This window comes from Carassius carassius, chromosome 31 (genome assembly GCF_963082965.1).
Source record: "Carassius carassius chromosome 31, fCarCar2.1, whole genome shotgun sequence".
NCBI classification, from domain to species: domain Eukaryota; kingdom Metazoa; phylum Chordata; class Actinopteri; order Cypriniformes; family Cyprinidae; genus Carassius; species Carassius carassius.
In genome coordinates this window covers 20974775-20989679 of record NC_081785.1, presented here as the reverse complement: position 1 = coordinate 20989679, position 14905 = coordinate 20974775, and the positions used below count along the sequence as shown (strand labels likewise).

Here is a 14905-nt window from a genome sequence, read left to right as displayed (position 1 = left end):
ATGCAATTCCACTAATGCAAACATAATTTTATGGTCTACTCAAAAGAATGTTGTAGTCGGTAGTGTCAAACGCAGCACTAAGATCCAGTAGCATTAATAGAGCCATACAACCACAATCAAATGATAAGAGCAGGTCATTTGTAACTCTGATGAGAGCAGTCTCAGCACAATGATGCAGTCTAAATCCTGACTGGAAATCCTCACAGATACCATTTCTCTCCAGGAAGGAACACAGCTGAGAGGATACTGTCTTTTTTTAGTATTTTTGACAGAAAAGGGAGATTTGAGATTGTCCTGTAATTTTCTAGGATCAAAAATTACATTTTATCTGTAATAGTATCGATCTTGGAAGTAAAGAAGTTCATAAAGTCATTACTGCTGTGCTGTTGGGAAATGCCTGCACCTATTGATGCTTTATTTTTTTTGTAAATTTAGCGGTTTTTAATAAATGCCTGGGGTTGTGTTTCTTTCTTCTAAAAGAGATGAAAAGTAAGCAGATCTAGCTTTTTAAGAGCTTTTCCATAAGAAGAAGTACTTGCCCTCCATGCAATATGGAATACCTCCAATTTTGTTTTCTTCCAGCTGTGCACCATTTTCCAAGCTGCCCGTGAGTATGCTCGTTATACCATGGTGTTGGACTGTTTTCTTTACACTTCTTTAAGTGTAAAGGAGCAAACATATAAAAAAGGTCTAGAAAAGAGAGTCCATAGTTTCTGTTACCACATCAAGTTTTTCTTAATGCTAATGGCTAATGGTATTTTTCTGTAGAAGTGATGGAAGGAGTCGAGTTTGCAGCTTTAGCTATTTGGAGTACACACAAGCCTAAATAATGATCAGAAATATCATAACTCTGCTGCAGAATTGTAATGCTATTAACATCAATTCCATGTGTTCATTCTTATTGAACTATTCATTAGTGCCACAAAATAATTATGAGATTAATAGTATTTAAATTAATCAAAGCCAAAATTGTCTTATCCCCCATAATAATTAATGATTCAGCTGCATTCAATTGAGTATTCAGGTAATATGGTTTAAAAAAAAAACAATAATAACTTGTAATGTTATTGGAATGTACTGTAATAACTACTTGGAATGATGCATTTCCCCACATATCCCAAAAAATACAATAACAATATTTTAAACAATATAACATGTTTAGTCCTTGAGGCAACATCAGTTTTAACAGAAATCAAAAAAGAAAAACAGATGTTTTTACATCACATGAAAACAAAAGGTATTTTTATCATTAGAAAGAACTATAATGGTACCATGACAATGGACAAAAAATAACTGAAATAGGCCTAAAGTTCAACTTGCTTTGTAAGCATGGTTAAAAAAATTAATGTTTTCAACGTTTTTAAGTCAATTAAATAATTTAATTGGATTGATATAGGTTCATACAACATGTGTCATATTAATAAAACATATCTCATTCACATTGCTAGCAAGAAAGAAAACAGCAGTAAGACAAGATCCTCAGCTTTACAAAACTTCGATGTCACTGTTTGCCCTGCAGGAGTTGTTTATTGTTGAGAAATCCACCATAACCAAAGGTCCTTGTCTTTTTTGTTGCAGCAAAGTCTCTTCTTAGTCATCATTTTAACTAGTTTCAAATAGTTAATATGTCAGTGTCACAACTTCATGAATACAATTTGCCTCAGCATTCACTGTTCACTATAAGTTGTTACTTAACGATTTCAAGTTAAAATCTATTATCCAGTTAAAACAAAATGTACAATACATTAGCACAATTCTCATAAAAAGTGTAATAGACTCTTTGCTCTGAAAAAAGCTTGCAGAAAGCTCAAAGTGTTTGATGTTCGTAATACATTTTTTTTTTTAAGATATGATGAATCAGAAAAGAATTAGCTTATTTGGTTCAGTTCTCTTATTTTTGCCCTTAAGTGCCTTTTACGAATTTTGATTGTCCACTTAATGCTGAGTTTGGCAAAGTCTGCTGCTTTAAACAGAGCCATGAAGACGCCACACAATATGGCTATGGTGTTCCACGGGTTTGCTGTGACTATCTGTTCAAAAACATAAGGCACAATTAATTAGACCCTCTATAAAGCACTGGAACTAAACGTTCAGACAATTTGATAAGCAGTTTAATATTTAATAATGTGCTCACTTACATCTTTTACTTGCTGTATAAATGGATCTCGCCATTGAAACACAACAAAGAAAAGCTCATTGGCTTGCTCCTGTGGAGGCCTCTTGTCGATGTACTTCACAACACTGGACTGAAATAAATATGGAAAATTAACCAAATATTCATTATTTGTGGATAAGATTAAGAATCAGCTACTAAAAAACCTAAATTGGTTGACCACTAATCTAATAATTATGAAGAGCATGATCTCTACATTTTCTATGGTGGTTATGAATCTGAATATTATGCTGAAGTTGACAAAGACTACCAGCCAATAGTCACCAATAGTCCTATAAATAATATATTACCTCCTGTCTAAATTCAACTGATTCATTTCTTCTGCCTGACGTCTTGACCAAAGACATTTTGACCCATGTCCGAAAGCCTCCAGAAAAGGTCCACATTGAGTAATTCCTTTCACAGTTCATCATAAAAGCAGCTTTATCTGAGCTGGTAAGAAAAAATGTATTTTACAGAAACAGGAAAACAAATCTGAGTCATGGTAGACATTTCAATATAGCTGTACCTTTCAAGCATGTCACTAAATTTGGCAAAAATCATGTAACTGATTGCGCTGAAATCCTCTTCCGTTTCATTCCGGCTGAACTGGAGGAATATAAGTTCTCGGTTCCTCACATCAGTCGGCCCTCTGACAACTATGGCTCGCTTCTGCCACAGACATGTTACGTAAATGGTTATTTACAGTACAATTTCTTTTAAATACATTCGAGAAAGATCTAAAACATACTTGTGTCTGGTTTGAATATGGCCCGTGGTAAATAACCTCCTCTTTTATACAGTTTCTTTCCTCTAGTATGCCCAATGCAACGAGAGGTGGAATGTTGTCATGATAATGATGCACGCAGCTTAATAACTGTGCCTTCCCAGGATACAAAGCTATTCCTGTTTGCAAAAGAATCATGAAAAATACTGTAAATATAGATACTGAGAGATACCATTAATAACAGTGTATTATAGCTCACCTGGTGCAGTAAACTCCTCAACCTCTTTGTATGAAACAGACATGACTGGATGGTTGAGCTTCTCCATGAAGTCTGAAATGGTTTGGTAAGCCAAGAACACAGCGACCGTAGTGAGCAGCAAATAAATGAGGACAAGGATGACTGTGAAAACATTCTTCAGGCAAGCTTTGTTGAAACCAGTGGGCATTAGATTGTTGTCCACAATGTCCTCATCTGCAACATTTAATAAAAGTTTATTTTAAAGCAATGTCTTTAATAAAACACACAATAAATGCATTCAAATAAATAAATAAATAAATACAGACTTTATTGTAACAGAAAGGAAAATTTGTCCTAGAAAATATCTATCTTTGCAAATTAACCTTAAATGAATATCTTAATATATAAAACTCAATTGCACCAACTAAACCATCACACAATATAACTATAGCAGTTTGAGAAAACGAGGAAAAAACAAATCCAGTTAGGTGCAGTTAGGTGAAAGCTGTTTATTTTGTGATTATTGTGCTGGCAGTTTTCTTTTATTTCAGCAACTTAAGACAAAGTGTATCATACAATCAAATTTTGGCAAATTAATTCCTGAAGATGATGATATGAATATATTAATGCATGCAATATAAATCAATCAATCAATAATCAGCAAAATATCTCAAAATATAACCATAGGTTTTTTGTCTGCATACATAAATCTAAATTTAAATCTTGATCTACATAAACAAAAAACTTGTATGTATTACTCTCATATTTTTAGGAAATAATTTCAGACCTGGTGAAGGGTCACAGCTGGCTTGATCTTGCTCCACTTCAGAAACATCATTGTTCTGGTAAGACCCAAGTGGCCCAGCACAGTCTTCACCGTTAAACTACAATGCAACAAGTTACATTAAAAAAAATATAGACATACATATATATATATATATATATATATATATATATATATATATATATATATATTCGCTCTACGCCCAGTTGCTGTTGAAATGAAGAGCTGCGGTCAGCTGTTATCACATGACTGCAGATGTTCATATGCACTTTCTGCGTTACTACGATCGCAAGCAGAAACCCCGATGATATGAGTCCTGCAGGATCTAACCGCATTTCACACTTCAGTTTCATTACCTCCTGATAAGATCGCGAGTTTTCCCTCCTCAGCATTCTGCTTCGCCTCCGAATATTTGGGGCATTTATTTTATAAATTTGCCATCAACTTTCAGGAGCAGGATCCAGGTTCATTTCTTACGGATCGTCCCGAGGAGCTGGAACGAGGCACAGAAAAATGGCCAAAAAACATGCCAAGCGTGACATCACAGTTAGTTTGGGGAGGGCTTGGGATACAATCCTTGATATTTTTCTTTAAAGTTTAACGTTACTCAGAATCTTCCATAGGTTCTGTTTTGCAAATTTCTTTCGCATTTGGTTTCCCTTAATGTTTTCTCTTATGATTAAAATCACACTGTCGTATATTATAATAACAATTAATATCCATATCCTTTAATGAGAGGACAGTTCTTTCTTGCATAAACAAAGAAAAACTATTTTCGCATCAGTGCTGGGAAACTTTTATTTATCTATTTTTTTTTTACGCAGAGTATAACTTCTGTATGTTTTAAGTAAATGAACCGTTGTCATTCACTTTCGCGTGACTGTAATGTCATGAAAGACTGACAATGGCGCGAGCCAATAGCATTCGACAGCGAGCTGTGACGGAGCATTTCATTGGTTGAAACTTTTAAAGAAATACGCCCCTTTTAGTGATCGAGTCGCGAAGTCATGTGAGTCTGACAGTTAAAAAAGATTCAGTTATTATGGGATGAAGGATAATTACATTTCCAGGTTAGCATTAACACAAATATATATATATATATATATATATATATATATATATATATATATATATATATATATATATATATATATATATATATATAAACCTATAGGAGGAAAGATGATGCATCTTCAGATGTCTATCACTTCAACACTGGGCACACCATTTGTGACAAAATTTGACACTTTTTATTTTAAGTATAAATCAGTTGAAGAAATGAAATGTTAGGATGAGTAAGCCATGAAATTTACAGCTTTTGTATAGGTCTAAAACAATTAGCATATAAACTGAAAGAAGGCTTAGCCTACATGATATCCTAAGCAGCTAGCCTTGTCTGAAATATAAAATTACACAGTTTTCGCTCTATCATTTTTTTATTTGTAATTGCATGAGTACAGGCTAAATGTACAAAGGCATCATAATAGAACAAATAAGCTACAGTAATAAACTGACGGTAGAAATATATGTCAGTTGCACAAATTTCCATGTTGCAAAATGTTTTGGGGTTCAGTTGTTTCATTTTTCCATATAAATATTAAGATACTTCAAAACATAACCTGCATAAGACGTGGTTTGGATTTGTTTTTTTCTGATGCATGGACTTTACAAAAAAAAAAAAGATTTAATGTTGTTGTAAATGTAGAGATTCATAAACTTTGTGGATAATACCCTATGAAACTTGGGGAATGCACTCTTTTAAAGTCCCGAGGAGGACCGTGCTCAAGAGGAGAAGTTTCAGTAGTGCGCGTCACTTCCGGACCATCTCACGTGAACGGAGAAACAGAAACTCGCGGCTGGAAGTTTAGAAAATTCCGAAGCAGAAGTTACAGTGTTACAATCTAAGTCTCGGACCAAAAATAACGATACATTAAAATGTAAGACCGTAATGTCCTCAAGCACCTCTCACAGAATCTATTTCAAAACAAATTAAGCATTTACAACTCCGATTGTGAAAGCTGATCCAAGATCAGCATAAAATAGGCTGGATGGAAACCAGAACCTCCTATGACAACAAGGAAACTGCCGCCGCATACTCGGTTCCTACAACATATAAAACTCAACACGACAGTCCACGATGTTTTATGCACCTATTGTTGTATTATACAGCTTACTAAGTATTTGTTCAACAAATGAAAGTAAAATAAAACACGCATCAAAACCGGTGCGTCTGTTTACCGAGGAGGAGTTACAAAGATACGATGGGAGCGAGGTAAGCTACGTGTTGTGTCACACAATCACTGAACTTGTCGATATTTCTTCAAATCTTAAATACAAACTGCATTTACTAAACATCTTTTTAAACGCCCCCCACCCCCACAGGAAGGACAACCAATTTACATGGCCATTAAAGGTGTTGTGTTTGACGTCACAGCGGGAAAAGGTTAGATGTTTTATTCAACATAACATTCTCCAGGCTTTTGTGTGCTAGAGGAAGTTATCAACGTGTTAGAGGAACTACATCTATCAGTTTGAGAGATCAGTGTTTATTAGACAAATGCTTTGTTCCTTATTTTGCTATTTGTGTAAACCACTTGGCTACTAACTTTCCAACAATGGAAAAAAATAAACTGGGATTCCCAGGGCTATTTAGCATAAAGTTCCAGGAGCCATGGGAATTCTTATAGTGAAAATGTGCGGTTATGTTAAGTTCTACTCTCTTTCATCACCTAGAAATTGTAATTCATGATGGCAGTCTGTATAGATTTACGTAATCAAGAATGACATGGCCGTTTCTTGTTCAAAGTGTGTGGAAACCCTGTTGTGTTTCTTTTATTTTTAGAGTTTTATGGAAAGGGAGCACCTTATAATGCCCTTGTTGGCAAAGACTCAACCAGAGCTGTGGCCAAAATGTCCCTTGACCCAGCAGACCTCACTTATGACACTGTAAGATGGGTATTTTAACAAATTCACAACTGTGCCACAGAAGAAAAACATTTGTTTCAGTTTCTTAATATAAACCTGAATTCTGGATTCCACCAGACTTTTTTTTTTTTTTTGCACTAACTTTTTTTTTTTTTTACACTATTTCTATTTGTTAGACGGGCCTCACTGAGAGTCAACTACAGTCTCTTGAGGAGATATTCAAAGGTACATACAAAGTAAAATACCCCATCGTGGGATACACCAGCAGACGCGTTCTCAATGAGGACGACAGCCCCAATATAGACTTCAAACCTGAAGACCAACCCAGTTTCATTAAAGATGAGTTTTGATGCATATACTAATTGTCTTCTAATAAAGCTATCTAAAAGTCCAATCAAAAGTCTGAATCATAGTTGTTTGTGACCTTTGTCTTTACTCTTAAGTGGGCATGTGTACATTTGAGGTTGTCTGGTGGTCTTTCAGCCTACAATCATAGAAAACATTATGATGCATACTGTCCCACGTGGGTTTTTCCCTGGTGGGCTGCTGTGAATGTCATTCAAAGTGGCCACCTACAGGTGTGATTAAAAAAAAAGACATAGGCTTTTTTGTTTGACACATTTACATGTATTAAATGATGTTAAATAATCATTTTAAATGCTCGAGGCGTCTAAGAAGTGTCTGTAATTGTAAACGCATTAAATCTCTTGGTTTCTATCACTGTACATGAGGGGAAAGTTTGGTGATTCACTTCACTTAGAAATTGAAATTGCTTGTGGTGAGAGGTTTTTATATTACAAATTAAGCGTTAAAATATCATTTCACAACAACATTTTTAGTCAAACGCCAGCTCAGTCATAATTATAGTGTTTGTGTCTAAGCTTTAAGAAATGCCCTCAATGACCAGAAATGTTTCCCGTGAATCTGAGAGAGAGAGATAGAGAGAGAGTTTGTTATTTCAGTTTGTCGGACTGTCATATTAGTGTCATATAAGAAATCTAAATGCAATGTGTTTATGAATTTCTGAAGAAACACACAGGCAGGTGTCATCTGGTCTAAAAAAAAAAAGAAAAAAGTTTAATGTGGGTCAGGCAGTTGGAAAACAGCTGTTAAAAAAATTAAGTGTATATTCAATGTTTTTGTATTTTTTTTTTTTTAGGATTGAAAAAAAAAACAGTATTTGAAAAAGAAATCTTTTGTGACAATTATTTATACTGTGAATTTAATGCATAGATTGTATTTGTTTTATGAAATACATATTTTTTGACTGAGGTATGTGCCTAGGAAAAAACAAAATCAAACCTAATGAGAAGTGTTCACTGGTATAAAAAGTGTGACAAGAAATCTAGTTCTGCCCAGTAAAGATGAACTTCAAACTTAAGATATTGATTTTTGTAAACTCCACATGTTTGACTTTTCCAAAACATCAAAAAGCTCCTGATGAGAAGGCAGTGACCTACATTTCTGAGGAGACTGTAAGCAGTAGGTGGGAATGCTGAAAACCATTTGGTCAAATGCAGTTTTTTTTATTTTCATAATGAATTGACCTATTATGCATATCATGTAAAAACATGGGGGCTGGACGTTTTCATGAACGATAGTGAGTCAGTCGGCAAACACTGTCAGATTCAGAGTCTCAAAATGATAGTTTACTTTTTGTGACTAAAAATCCCCCGGATATCATTAACATTTACAGCAAAATAGTGAATCATTGTAAAAGCGCCTTTACTGTAAACACTGGCCAAGATTAATTATATTTCTATTTACCAGAAAACCTTCAGAGACTAAAGAAAGAACTCTGAATAACTGTCCTGCATTTTATCTAACAAGTTAAATGCAGCTGTTAATGATTGCTGCCTCCTGTCATAGACTTCAGGAGGGTTCGCCAACATCACCATCTCCCTCTAACCATAACCAGCTCCATCTGACAGACAAGCTGACTACCAGAGACAACACATCAGCTGTCATCAAGAAGGCCCAACAATGCCTTCACTTTCTCCGAAGGCTGAAGAAAGTGGAACTTCCTATATACTAGCCATGACCCTGTTTAACAGAGGGACACCTGAGAGCCTGTTGACCTATTGTATCTTGCCTGGTTTGGCATCTGTACAGTGGAGGAGAGACACAATCTCAGCTGGATTGTGAGAACAGTAGAGAAAATGATTGGTGTCTCATTACCACAGCTACAGGACTTCTACACAGAGCGCTATGTGCAGAGAGCTGGTGGCATCCTGAAAGACTGACTGTACACAGCCATTTTATGGATTGATTACATCAATGCAGTCAGGAAAAATATACTGCAGCATAAAAACTCGGAACAACTCGGCTGTTAAACAGCTTTCTTCCTACAGCAGTCAGGCTGCTAAATCAGCGTTTGTGACTTTATTGTGGTTATTTTTTATTATTATATTTTAATACATTTAAAGTATTTTAAATAATTTTACTAGAATATTTATGTTTTAGTATTTCTAAATAATTTTTACTGTTTTACAAGGCACTGAACCGTAAGCTGTGGACGTGTGAAACACAATTTGACAAATAAATGACAAATAAAGCATCTATCTATTTAAAGATATTAATCTCTATTATTTATGACTTCACTTCCATGTCTGTTTTATTCTAATACAGAAAGATGTAACATGATATACATGTTTTTGAGCCTGTTGATCACGTAATTTGATATGAACTTTCTCTCACTGCCGTAGACTTTGTCACCCGCGTGCTACATGCTGCATTCATGCTCACATGAGTGACGTAGATATCACACTTTCCACCCTCTGCCACAACGGCTTGCCATTTGTAGCTAAAAAGGTGTTGATGGTGGGAGTCCGTGATGCTGCTTCCTGTCTCCATTGCACATCAGAATTTCCCCTCTGCCCGCCCACTTTCATTTTGTGTAGAGCCTGGGCTGTTTCACTTCAGTCTGTCCGAGTCTCTTGATAGAGTCTGTTCTGCTCCTGAGTCAATGTAGATCGTTGCTTTCTCCAGCCACCCACACCGTTTGACCCCTGACTGAATAGTTTAGAGTGGTGAGTAACATATTTATTTACATGTATTTTATAATATAGTGATGTGTTATTGGTTATTTTTTTCAATGTTTTGAAACTGTTAGCTATAATGGAGTTAAACATTTTATGCATACATTTTTTTTTACTGTAATTTATATTACAGCTTAATATTTTACTAATAACTGTCATGTTTTAGAAGACTAAAATGTATTTAATTTTATTTTTTAATGCATTATTTGTGCCATGAACTTCATGTGTTGATTTGAAGTTTGATTTTATCATTGCATTCCGTATTTAAGTTGTTATAGTGCTATAATAATAAATAAAACCCTTTTCACCGATCAGGTAATCTGAGCTAGAGGACTGCATCTGTTGGTCATCACAATACAACAAACCTATGACGGTGCTGAGTGGTCACGGCGTGGTAAGTTATCACCTTCTCCAAACAGTTTCACACACCTATTGTCTCTAATGTCATCATGGAAACTGATTTCTACGTATTTGAATTGACTTACTTCCCTAAATCCCATTGACAGGCTTTTGTTCTTTCTCTTTCAGCCTATTGTCAAATCGTTGACCCAAAGCAGCATGGACGTAATCAGCATGCCAGCCAAAGATGTAAGTATATTGATCCCAAGATCTTGCGCATACAGCATTCCTTAAAACCTTCTGATTGATAGATTAGTGCAATTATGGATTCTTTTGAGGCTGAGTTTTGAGAACAAAGCCTACAAGAGGATGCTACAAAGTCCCGACCTGTTAAATGTCAATAAATCTCACTTATACATGGTTTAGATGTGATGTTTACAAAGCATTTGTTCTGTTAAACTCTTGTTGCACCAACCCAGAATCCCCCAGTTACTGTGTTTAGTTCTGTTTTTTATTAGATATACATCTTAAGTGCTTTGCTTCATCTGATTGATTGCTTTCATTTCTATTAGGTTCCAGTGAATATGGGATTCTCCCTTAGTCAGCAGACTAAAGCCAATCTGACCAACACCTCCCACACTGGTAAGCTAAAAGTCTCACTTCTGTTCTTTGAAATGTCATTGCTCTTTAATAGGTTCTTTTGCAATCTTTATGTTGAGAAGAAAAAAGAAGAGGAAGAAACAAAAATAAAACTAAACTAACAAACGAAACAAAAACAAGTGTAAATGCAGCTTACTGTAAATTAGAATATCAGAATATGTTGGTTCTTTTTAAAGAATATAGTGATTTTTACTGTCTGTTCATATTTAGCAGGAAACATCAACCAAAGGCGCTGGAAGAGATTCTTCCATCAAGTACAGAAAAAGAACATGGAACATCCCCAAAACACACTGTTTGGGCGACCCTTGTCTGATGTCTGTCAAAAAGATGGGTGTCCTCCCAAAGCAATTATGGTAAGAATTGTCATTTTGTGATACCATAGAACTTCAATGCAAAATCATACACAAATCTGGTATTATGTGTATATGGTTTTAGTATTTCAAATGTCTTAATTTCCTTTGCAGGATATCTTTACATTGCTGCTGAGAATGGGTCTGTACACTGAGGGGGTGTTCAGAAGGGCCGGGAATGCTAGGGCTCTCAAAGAGATCAAGGCGCAGCTCAACGAAGGGATAGAAGTGGATCTGAAAGAGCATTCGGTCTTTTTGCTTGCAGATCTTGTCAAGGTAAGGGACAACCTTGTGCACTATGATTTAATTTGATGTGATTAACAGCAATTCTAAAGTCGAGAATATGCATAATTGATCATTAACACCTGTCTATTATGTGTATTTTGATTTGCAGGATTTTCTTAGACAGCTGCCTGGCTGTTTGCTAATGGTGGAGAAGTACAAATCCTGGAAGACTGCAATGGAAAAGGAAGGTCAAGAGCAGAAGTGTGCTGAACTTAAAATGTAAGTTATCTATATATTTGAATAAAAAGTGTTTAGTGTACCGGTAAATAAACTGTAATTGTGACCAGGTTTCCTTCATATTTTTCTTTAGGGTGATCAACACACTTCCTGAGCCGAATTTTCAGCTCTTGAAGCACTTTATGGTTCTGCTCTACCACATAAGTGAGAATGCAGATAAGAACAAGATGAGTTCCTCCAATCTGGCTACTTGTGTTTCCCCCAACTTGCTCCAAACAGACACTATGGAAAAGATGGAAGAGGTAAGTGTAGAGATTTCTGAAAATCTTGACCTTAAAGACTTCTCAAATGATGTGGCTAAGAGCCAGAAAACAACAAGAAGAAAAGCTTTAAAACTAGTTTCATATGCAGACTTATTTTGACCTGTTTTCATGAGATTTCATAACCCACGTGATCTTTTATGTTGCTGATGTGCCCTTTGATTAATTCTTGTGTATCTTGTATTTGCAGGTGACGAAACTCACTGAGTTTCTCATTGACAACTGCCCTCAAATATTTGGTGAGGATGCACTGACACTCTTTGGAGACTCTGATGAAGATGAACTCAGCGATAAGCAAGGTACATTTTTTAATATTTTGTCTTTGCCTATGCACTGGAGTTACCACTGCAGATTCATTTCAATGGGGATGAAGAATTAACTTGGTCTCTTAATAAAATAAACACACAGAGATAGTTATTGTTGAAGTACAGTAAAAGTATAGAGCTATGAAAACAGTATGGACAGTATAGCTCATTTGATCTTGAAATATACAGTACATTGGGAAATATGCGATTGTTGTGAATCGTAACTAAGATATCTTCCGAACTCTTTTTATCAAGAGAAAACATGCAGGAGACTTTTACTGAAACAAACTGTAGACATCCATTGACCAATGAAAATTTGATAGAGGCGGGTCCAGTTGCACCTTCCAAAATCCAATTGGCTATCCAATTCCCACTTGATTTCAAATTGAGGAAGCTATTTCCACAGCCTCAAAACATCTTACTAATTCCCATCTGTCCAGGTTCCGCCAATGCATAGGCAGTCTTTACATACAATGGCACATATTTAGCAAGGCAAATGTAAGCAAAATACTTGATAATTAATTGAGTATAATTAATTAATAATTGAGTATCTATCCTTGGTTTCTCCTTCAGACTCTATTTCTTCGCAACGTCACGACTCTGCGTACGACAGTAATGACCCTGATGATGACGTGGACTCTATCAAATCCGCCACTGAAGAGAAATCCCAGAAACTTTCCAGCGCAGAGGAACTTTGGACAAAAAAACTGATTCGCAGACGTTCAGAACCAGTAATCAACCTCAAAGAGGGAGTTCATCAGCACCTCGCCCTCTCCAGGAGCCAGACAGAAACAGACTTTTATGACAAACTCTTAACAAAGCAGATCTCTGATGACTGTATTGTGGTTAGAGCAGGCAACAGCTTGGGGAAGACCTATGGGGCCAGGACATCCTCTAAAGACTCGTATTGCTCTTCAAGTTCACTTGAGAGTTGTTTCTCCAGCTCTTCGGAGAGCTCTATCCATAACAGTCCTCTTATTGGGTCTTCATGCAATCAGAGAAAAGCCCTTCAACGCAAACATTCCTTCCCCACCCGCCAATCGGCACCTGCACCTAATCGCTCAGAGACCCCCAAAAGACGCTCCCAGTCCATGAAGAGCGCACACATCAGAAGCAGGACTGTCTTCGGGCGAAGCGGCTCCACCAAACGGGCCATCGAGAGAGCCCTACGCCACAGCCAGACCCTACCTGAGGTACTGAAACCTCAACCGGAGCCGAGACGCTTGTGTAGCAAGGAGGTTTTTCAGCAGGTGGACAGCAGGATACCAAGCGATCCTCCAAGTTATCAGCAAGCCGTTCAGGACAATTCCCACACCGCTCTCTCGAGCCGTAGCTCATTGACTGTACAGGATGCCAGATGTCTGTCAAAGAAAACGTGCAGCTACTCAAGATCTTCAAGTGAAGAGACATTGGGATTGTCTTCTGGGAATGAACATTTCGATATCCACAAAAGACACAATAAAGAGAAATGTTGTGATCGTATGAGTGGATTCTCCTCAGAGTTGAGACAGAGGACCACATCTGAACCTGGGTATGAAGCATCAATGCCAGTTTGGTGCAATCAGGAAGACCTCAGAGAGACATATGTCTGATGTACGGTTCATTTTTATTATTTGTTTTTTACTTTTTGGTGGAGGGGAAATGTCTTTTGCATATGACCTCATAATGAGGCGTTAACATTTCAGGGCTTCAGGTACAATTCAGTTGTGCTGAATATGTTGAATTTTATTCTTCATTTTTGTCCAGTCTTTTGTGACAATGTGTTGTTTATGCCCTCTGTGCTTTGATTCTACAGCACCCCAAAACCAAAAATGTGACTGAAAGGCACTTTGAGGAAATTTCACTACAAAGATTTTAAGTTTAATGTGCAATGTTTGCAGAACTAATCTGCATGCTTAAAAACAATGCAAATGTATGTCTTCTCATCTTCTCATGAAATAAAGACAACATAAAGCTAAATTCACGTTGCCATACACTTTATGAGTAACTAAGAAAAAAAGTATTTAACAATCATTTTATTATTATTATTTAAGAAAACGCAACTTATAAAAAAAAATATTTAAAAAATTCACTTTTGTCCACAGTGAACCCAAAACCTCACACACAAAATTAGTTAATGTAATTGAAGTAGATCAGGGGTTTGCAAACTTTTTCATGTCAGGACCCACCTTGAGAGCCAAAAACTATTTAAAGAAATGAGAAGAAACATTATTTTAGGTCACAGAATTTCCTTTGGTTGGCTGATTTATCCGTTTCAATTGCATTGTTTCAAGACTTATAAGAAGGCTATAAAAATAGGAATGTACATATAAGGCATGCTGTATACAGATAAATCATAGGCTATGTTGTGTTCTTAGTCAAGTAACCTTTATTTATAATTTTTTATACAATACAGATTTTTTCTTCTTCACAGTATTAAACAAGAAATTAATAGAATCAACGATTCAGCATTGAGATATCTAGTAGGAGCAGTCTAATGATTATATTGAAGTGATGATTTATTTACATGGATCAGTTCAGTGAGTGAGTCACATGTTGATTCAGTAGCCGCTCTAAAAGATTCACTGATTCACTGATTTAAACCAGTGTCTTGTGTCCTCTTAAA

The 14905-nt window shown here is 36.1% G+C and overlaps 3 protein-coding genes across 5 annotated transcripts; 2 read left to right on the top strand and 1 right to left on the bottom strand.

Annotated features, from left to right (window-relative positions):
• Window positions 1-1603: 1603 nt before the first annotated feature.
• On the bottom strand, window positions 1604-4518 carry LOC132111745 (proton-activated chloride channel). Its single transcript, XM_059519332.1, has 8 exons — window positions 4258-4518; window positions 3905-4001; window positions 3139-3351; window positions 2904-3058; window positions 2682-2824; window positions 2464-2605; window positions 2139-2246; window positions 1604-2030 (listed from the first exon to the last, which is right to left on the bottom strand). The coding sequence occupies exons 1-8, from the start codon at window positions 4291-4293 to the stop codon at window positions 1869-1871; spliced, it is 1056 nt and encodes a 351-aa protein (XP_059375315.1). The 5' UTR covers window positions 4294-4518; the 3' UTR covers window positions 1604-1868.
• A 1208-nt stretch (window positions 4519-5726) lies between these two features.
• On the top strand, window positions 5727-7226 carry LOC132111753 (neudesin-like). The gene is made up of 4 exons (XM_059519344.1): window positions 5727-6173; window positions 6284-6344; window positions 6744-6847; window positions 7003-7226. The coding sequence occupies exons 1-4, from the start codon at window positions 6039-6041 to the stop codon at window positions 7174-7176; spliced, it is 474 nt and encodes a 157-aa protein (XP_059375327.1). The 5' UTR covers window positions 5727-6038; the 3' UTR covers window positions 7177-7226.
• A 2883-nt stretch (window positions 7227-10109) lies between these two features.
• LOC132111729 (T-cell activation Rho GTPase-activating protein-like) lies at window positions 10110-14259 on the top strand. 3 transcript variants are annotated; one of them, XM_059519308.1, is made up of 9 exons: window positions 10110-10258; window positions 10393-10452; window positions 10776-10845; window positions 11077-11216; window positions 11328-11489; window positions 11608-11717; window positions 11809-11977; window positions 12186-12294; window positions 12874-14259. In XM_059519308.1, the coding sequence occupies exons 1-9, from the start codon at window positions 10232-10234 to the stop codon at window positions 13890-13892; spliced, it is 1866 nt and encodes a 621-aa protein (XP_059375291.1). In that variant the 5' UTR covers window positions 10110-10231; the 3' UTR covers window positions 13893-14259. The 3 variants fall into 3 exon arrangements, with proteins under 3 accessions (XP_059375291.1, XP_059375290.1, XP_059375292.1); XM_059519307.1 differs by having other exon boundaries at window positions 11074-11216; XM_059519309.1 differs by having other exon boundaries at window positions 10179-10258; window positions 10371-10452; window positions 11074-11216.
• Window positions 14260-14905: the final 646 nt, after the last annotated feature.

Excerpts from the sequence above, each read along its gene's own strand:
- LOC132111745 (XM_059519332.1), bottom strand. The coding sequence starts at position 4,293 with ATGCTGAGGAGGGAAAACTCGCGATCTTATCAGGAG. Across the intron at positions 3,059-3,138 it reads TGAGGAGTTTACTGCACCAG|GAATAGCTTTGTATCCTGGG; the intron begins GTGAGCTATAAT and ends TTTTGCAAACAG. Across the intron at positions 2,247-2,463 it reads CAGTTGAATTTAGACAGGAG|TCCAGTGTTGTGAAGTACAT; the intron begins GTAATATATTAT and ends TATTTATTTCAG.
- LOC132111753 (XM_059519344.1), top strand. The coding sequence starts at position 6,039 with ATGTTTTATGCACCTATTGTTGTATTATACAGCTTACTAAGTATTTGT. Across the intron at positions 6,345-6,743 it reads TGACGTCACAGCGGGAAAAG|AGTTTTATGGAAAGGGAGCA; the intron begins GTTAGATGTTTT and ends TTTTATTTTTAG. Across the intron at positions 6,848-7,002 it reads CAGACCTCACTTATGACACT|ACGGGCCTCACTGAGAGTCA; the intron begins GTAAGATGGGTA and ends TCTATTTGTTAG.
- LOC132111729 (XM_059519307.1), top strand. The coding sequence starts at position 10,232 with ATGACGGTGCTGAGTGGTCACGGCGTG. Across the intron at positions 11,490-11,607 it reads TGCTTGCAGATCTTGTCAAG|GATTTTCTTAGACAGCTGCC; the intron begins GTAAGGGACAAC and ends TTTGATTTGCAG. Across the intron at positions 12,295-12,873 it reads TGAACTCAGCGATAAGCAAG|ACTCTATTTCTTCGCAACGT; the intron begins GTACATTTTTTA and ends TTTCTCCTTCAG.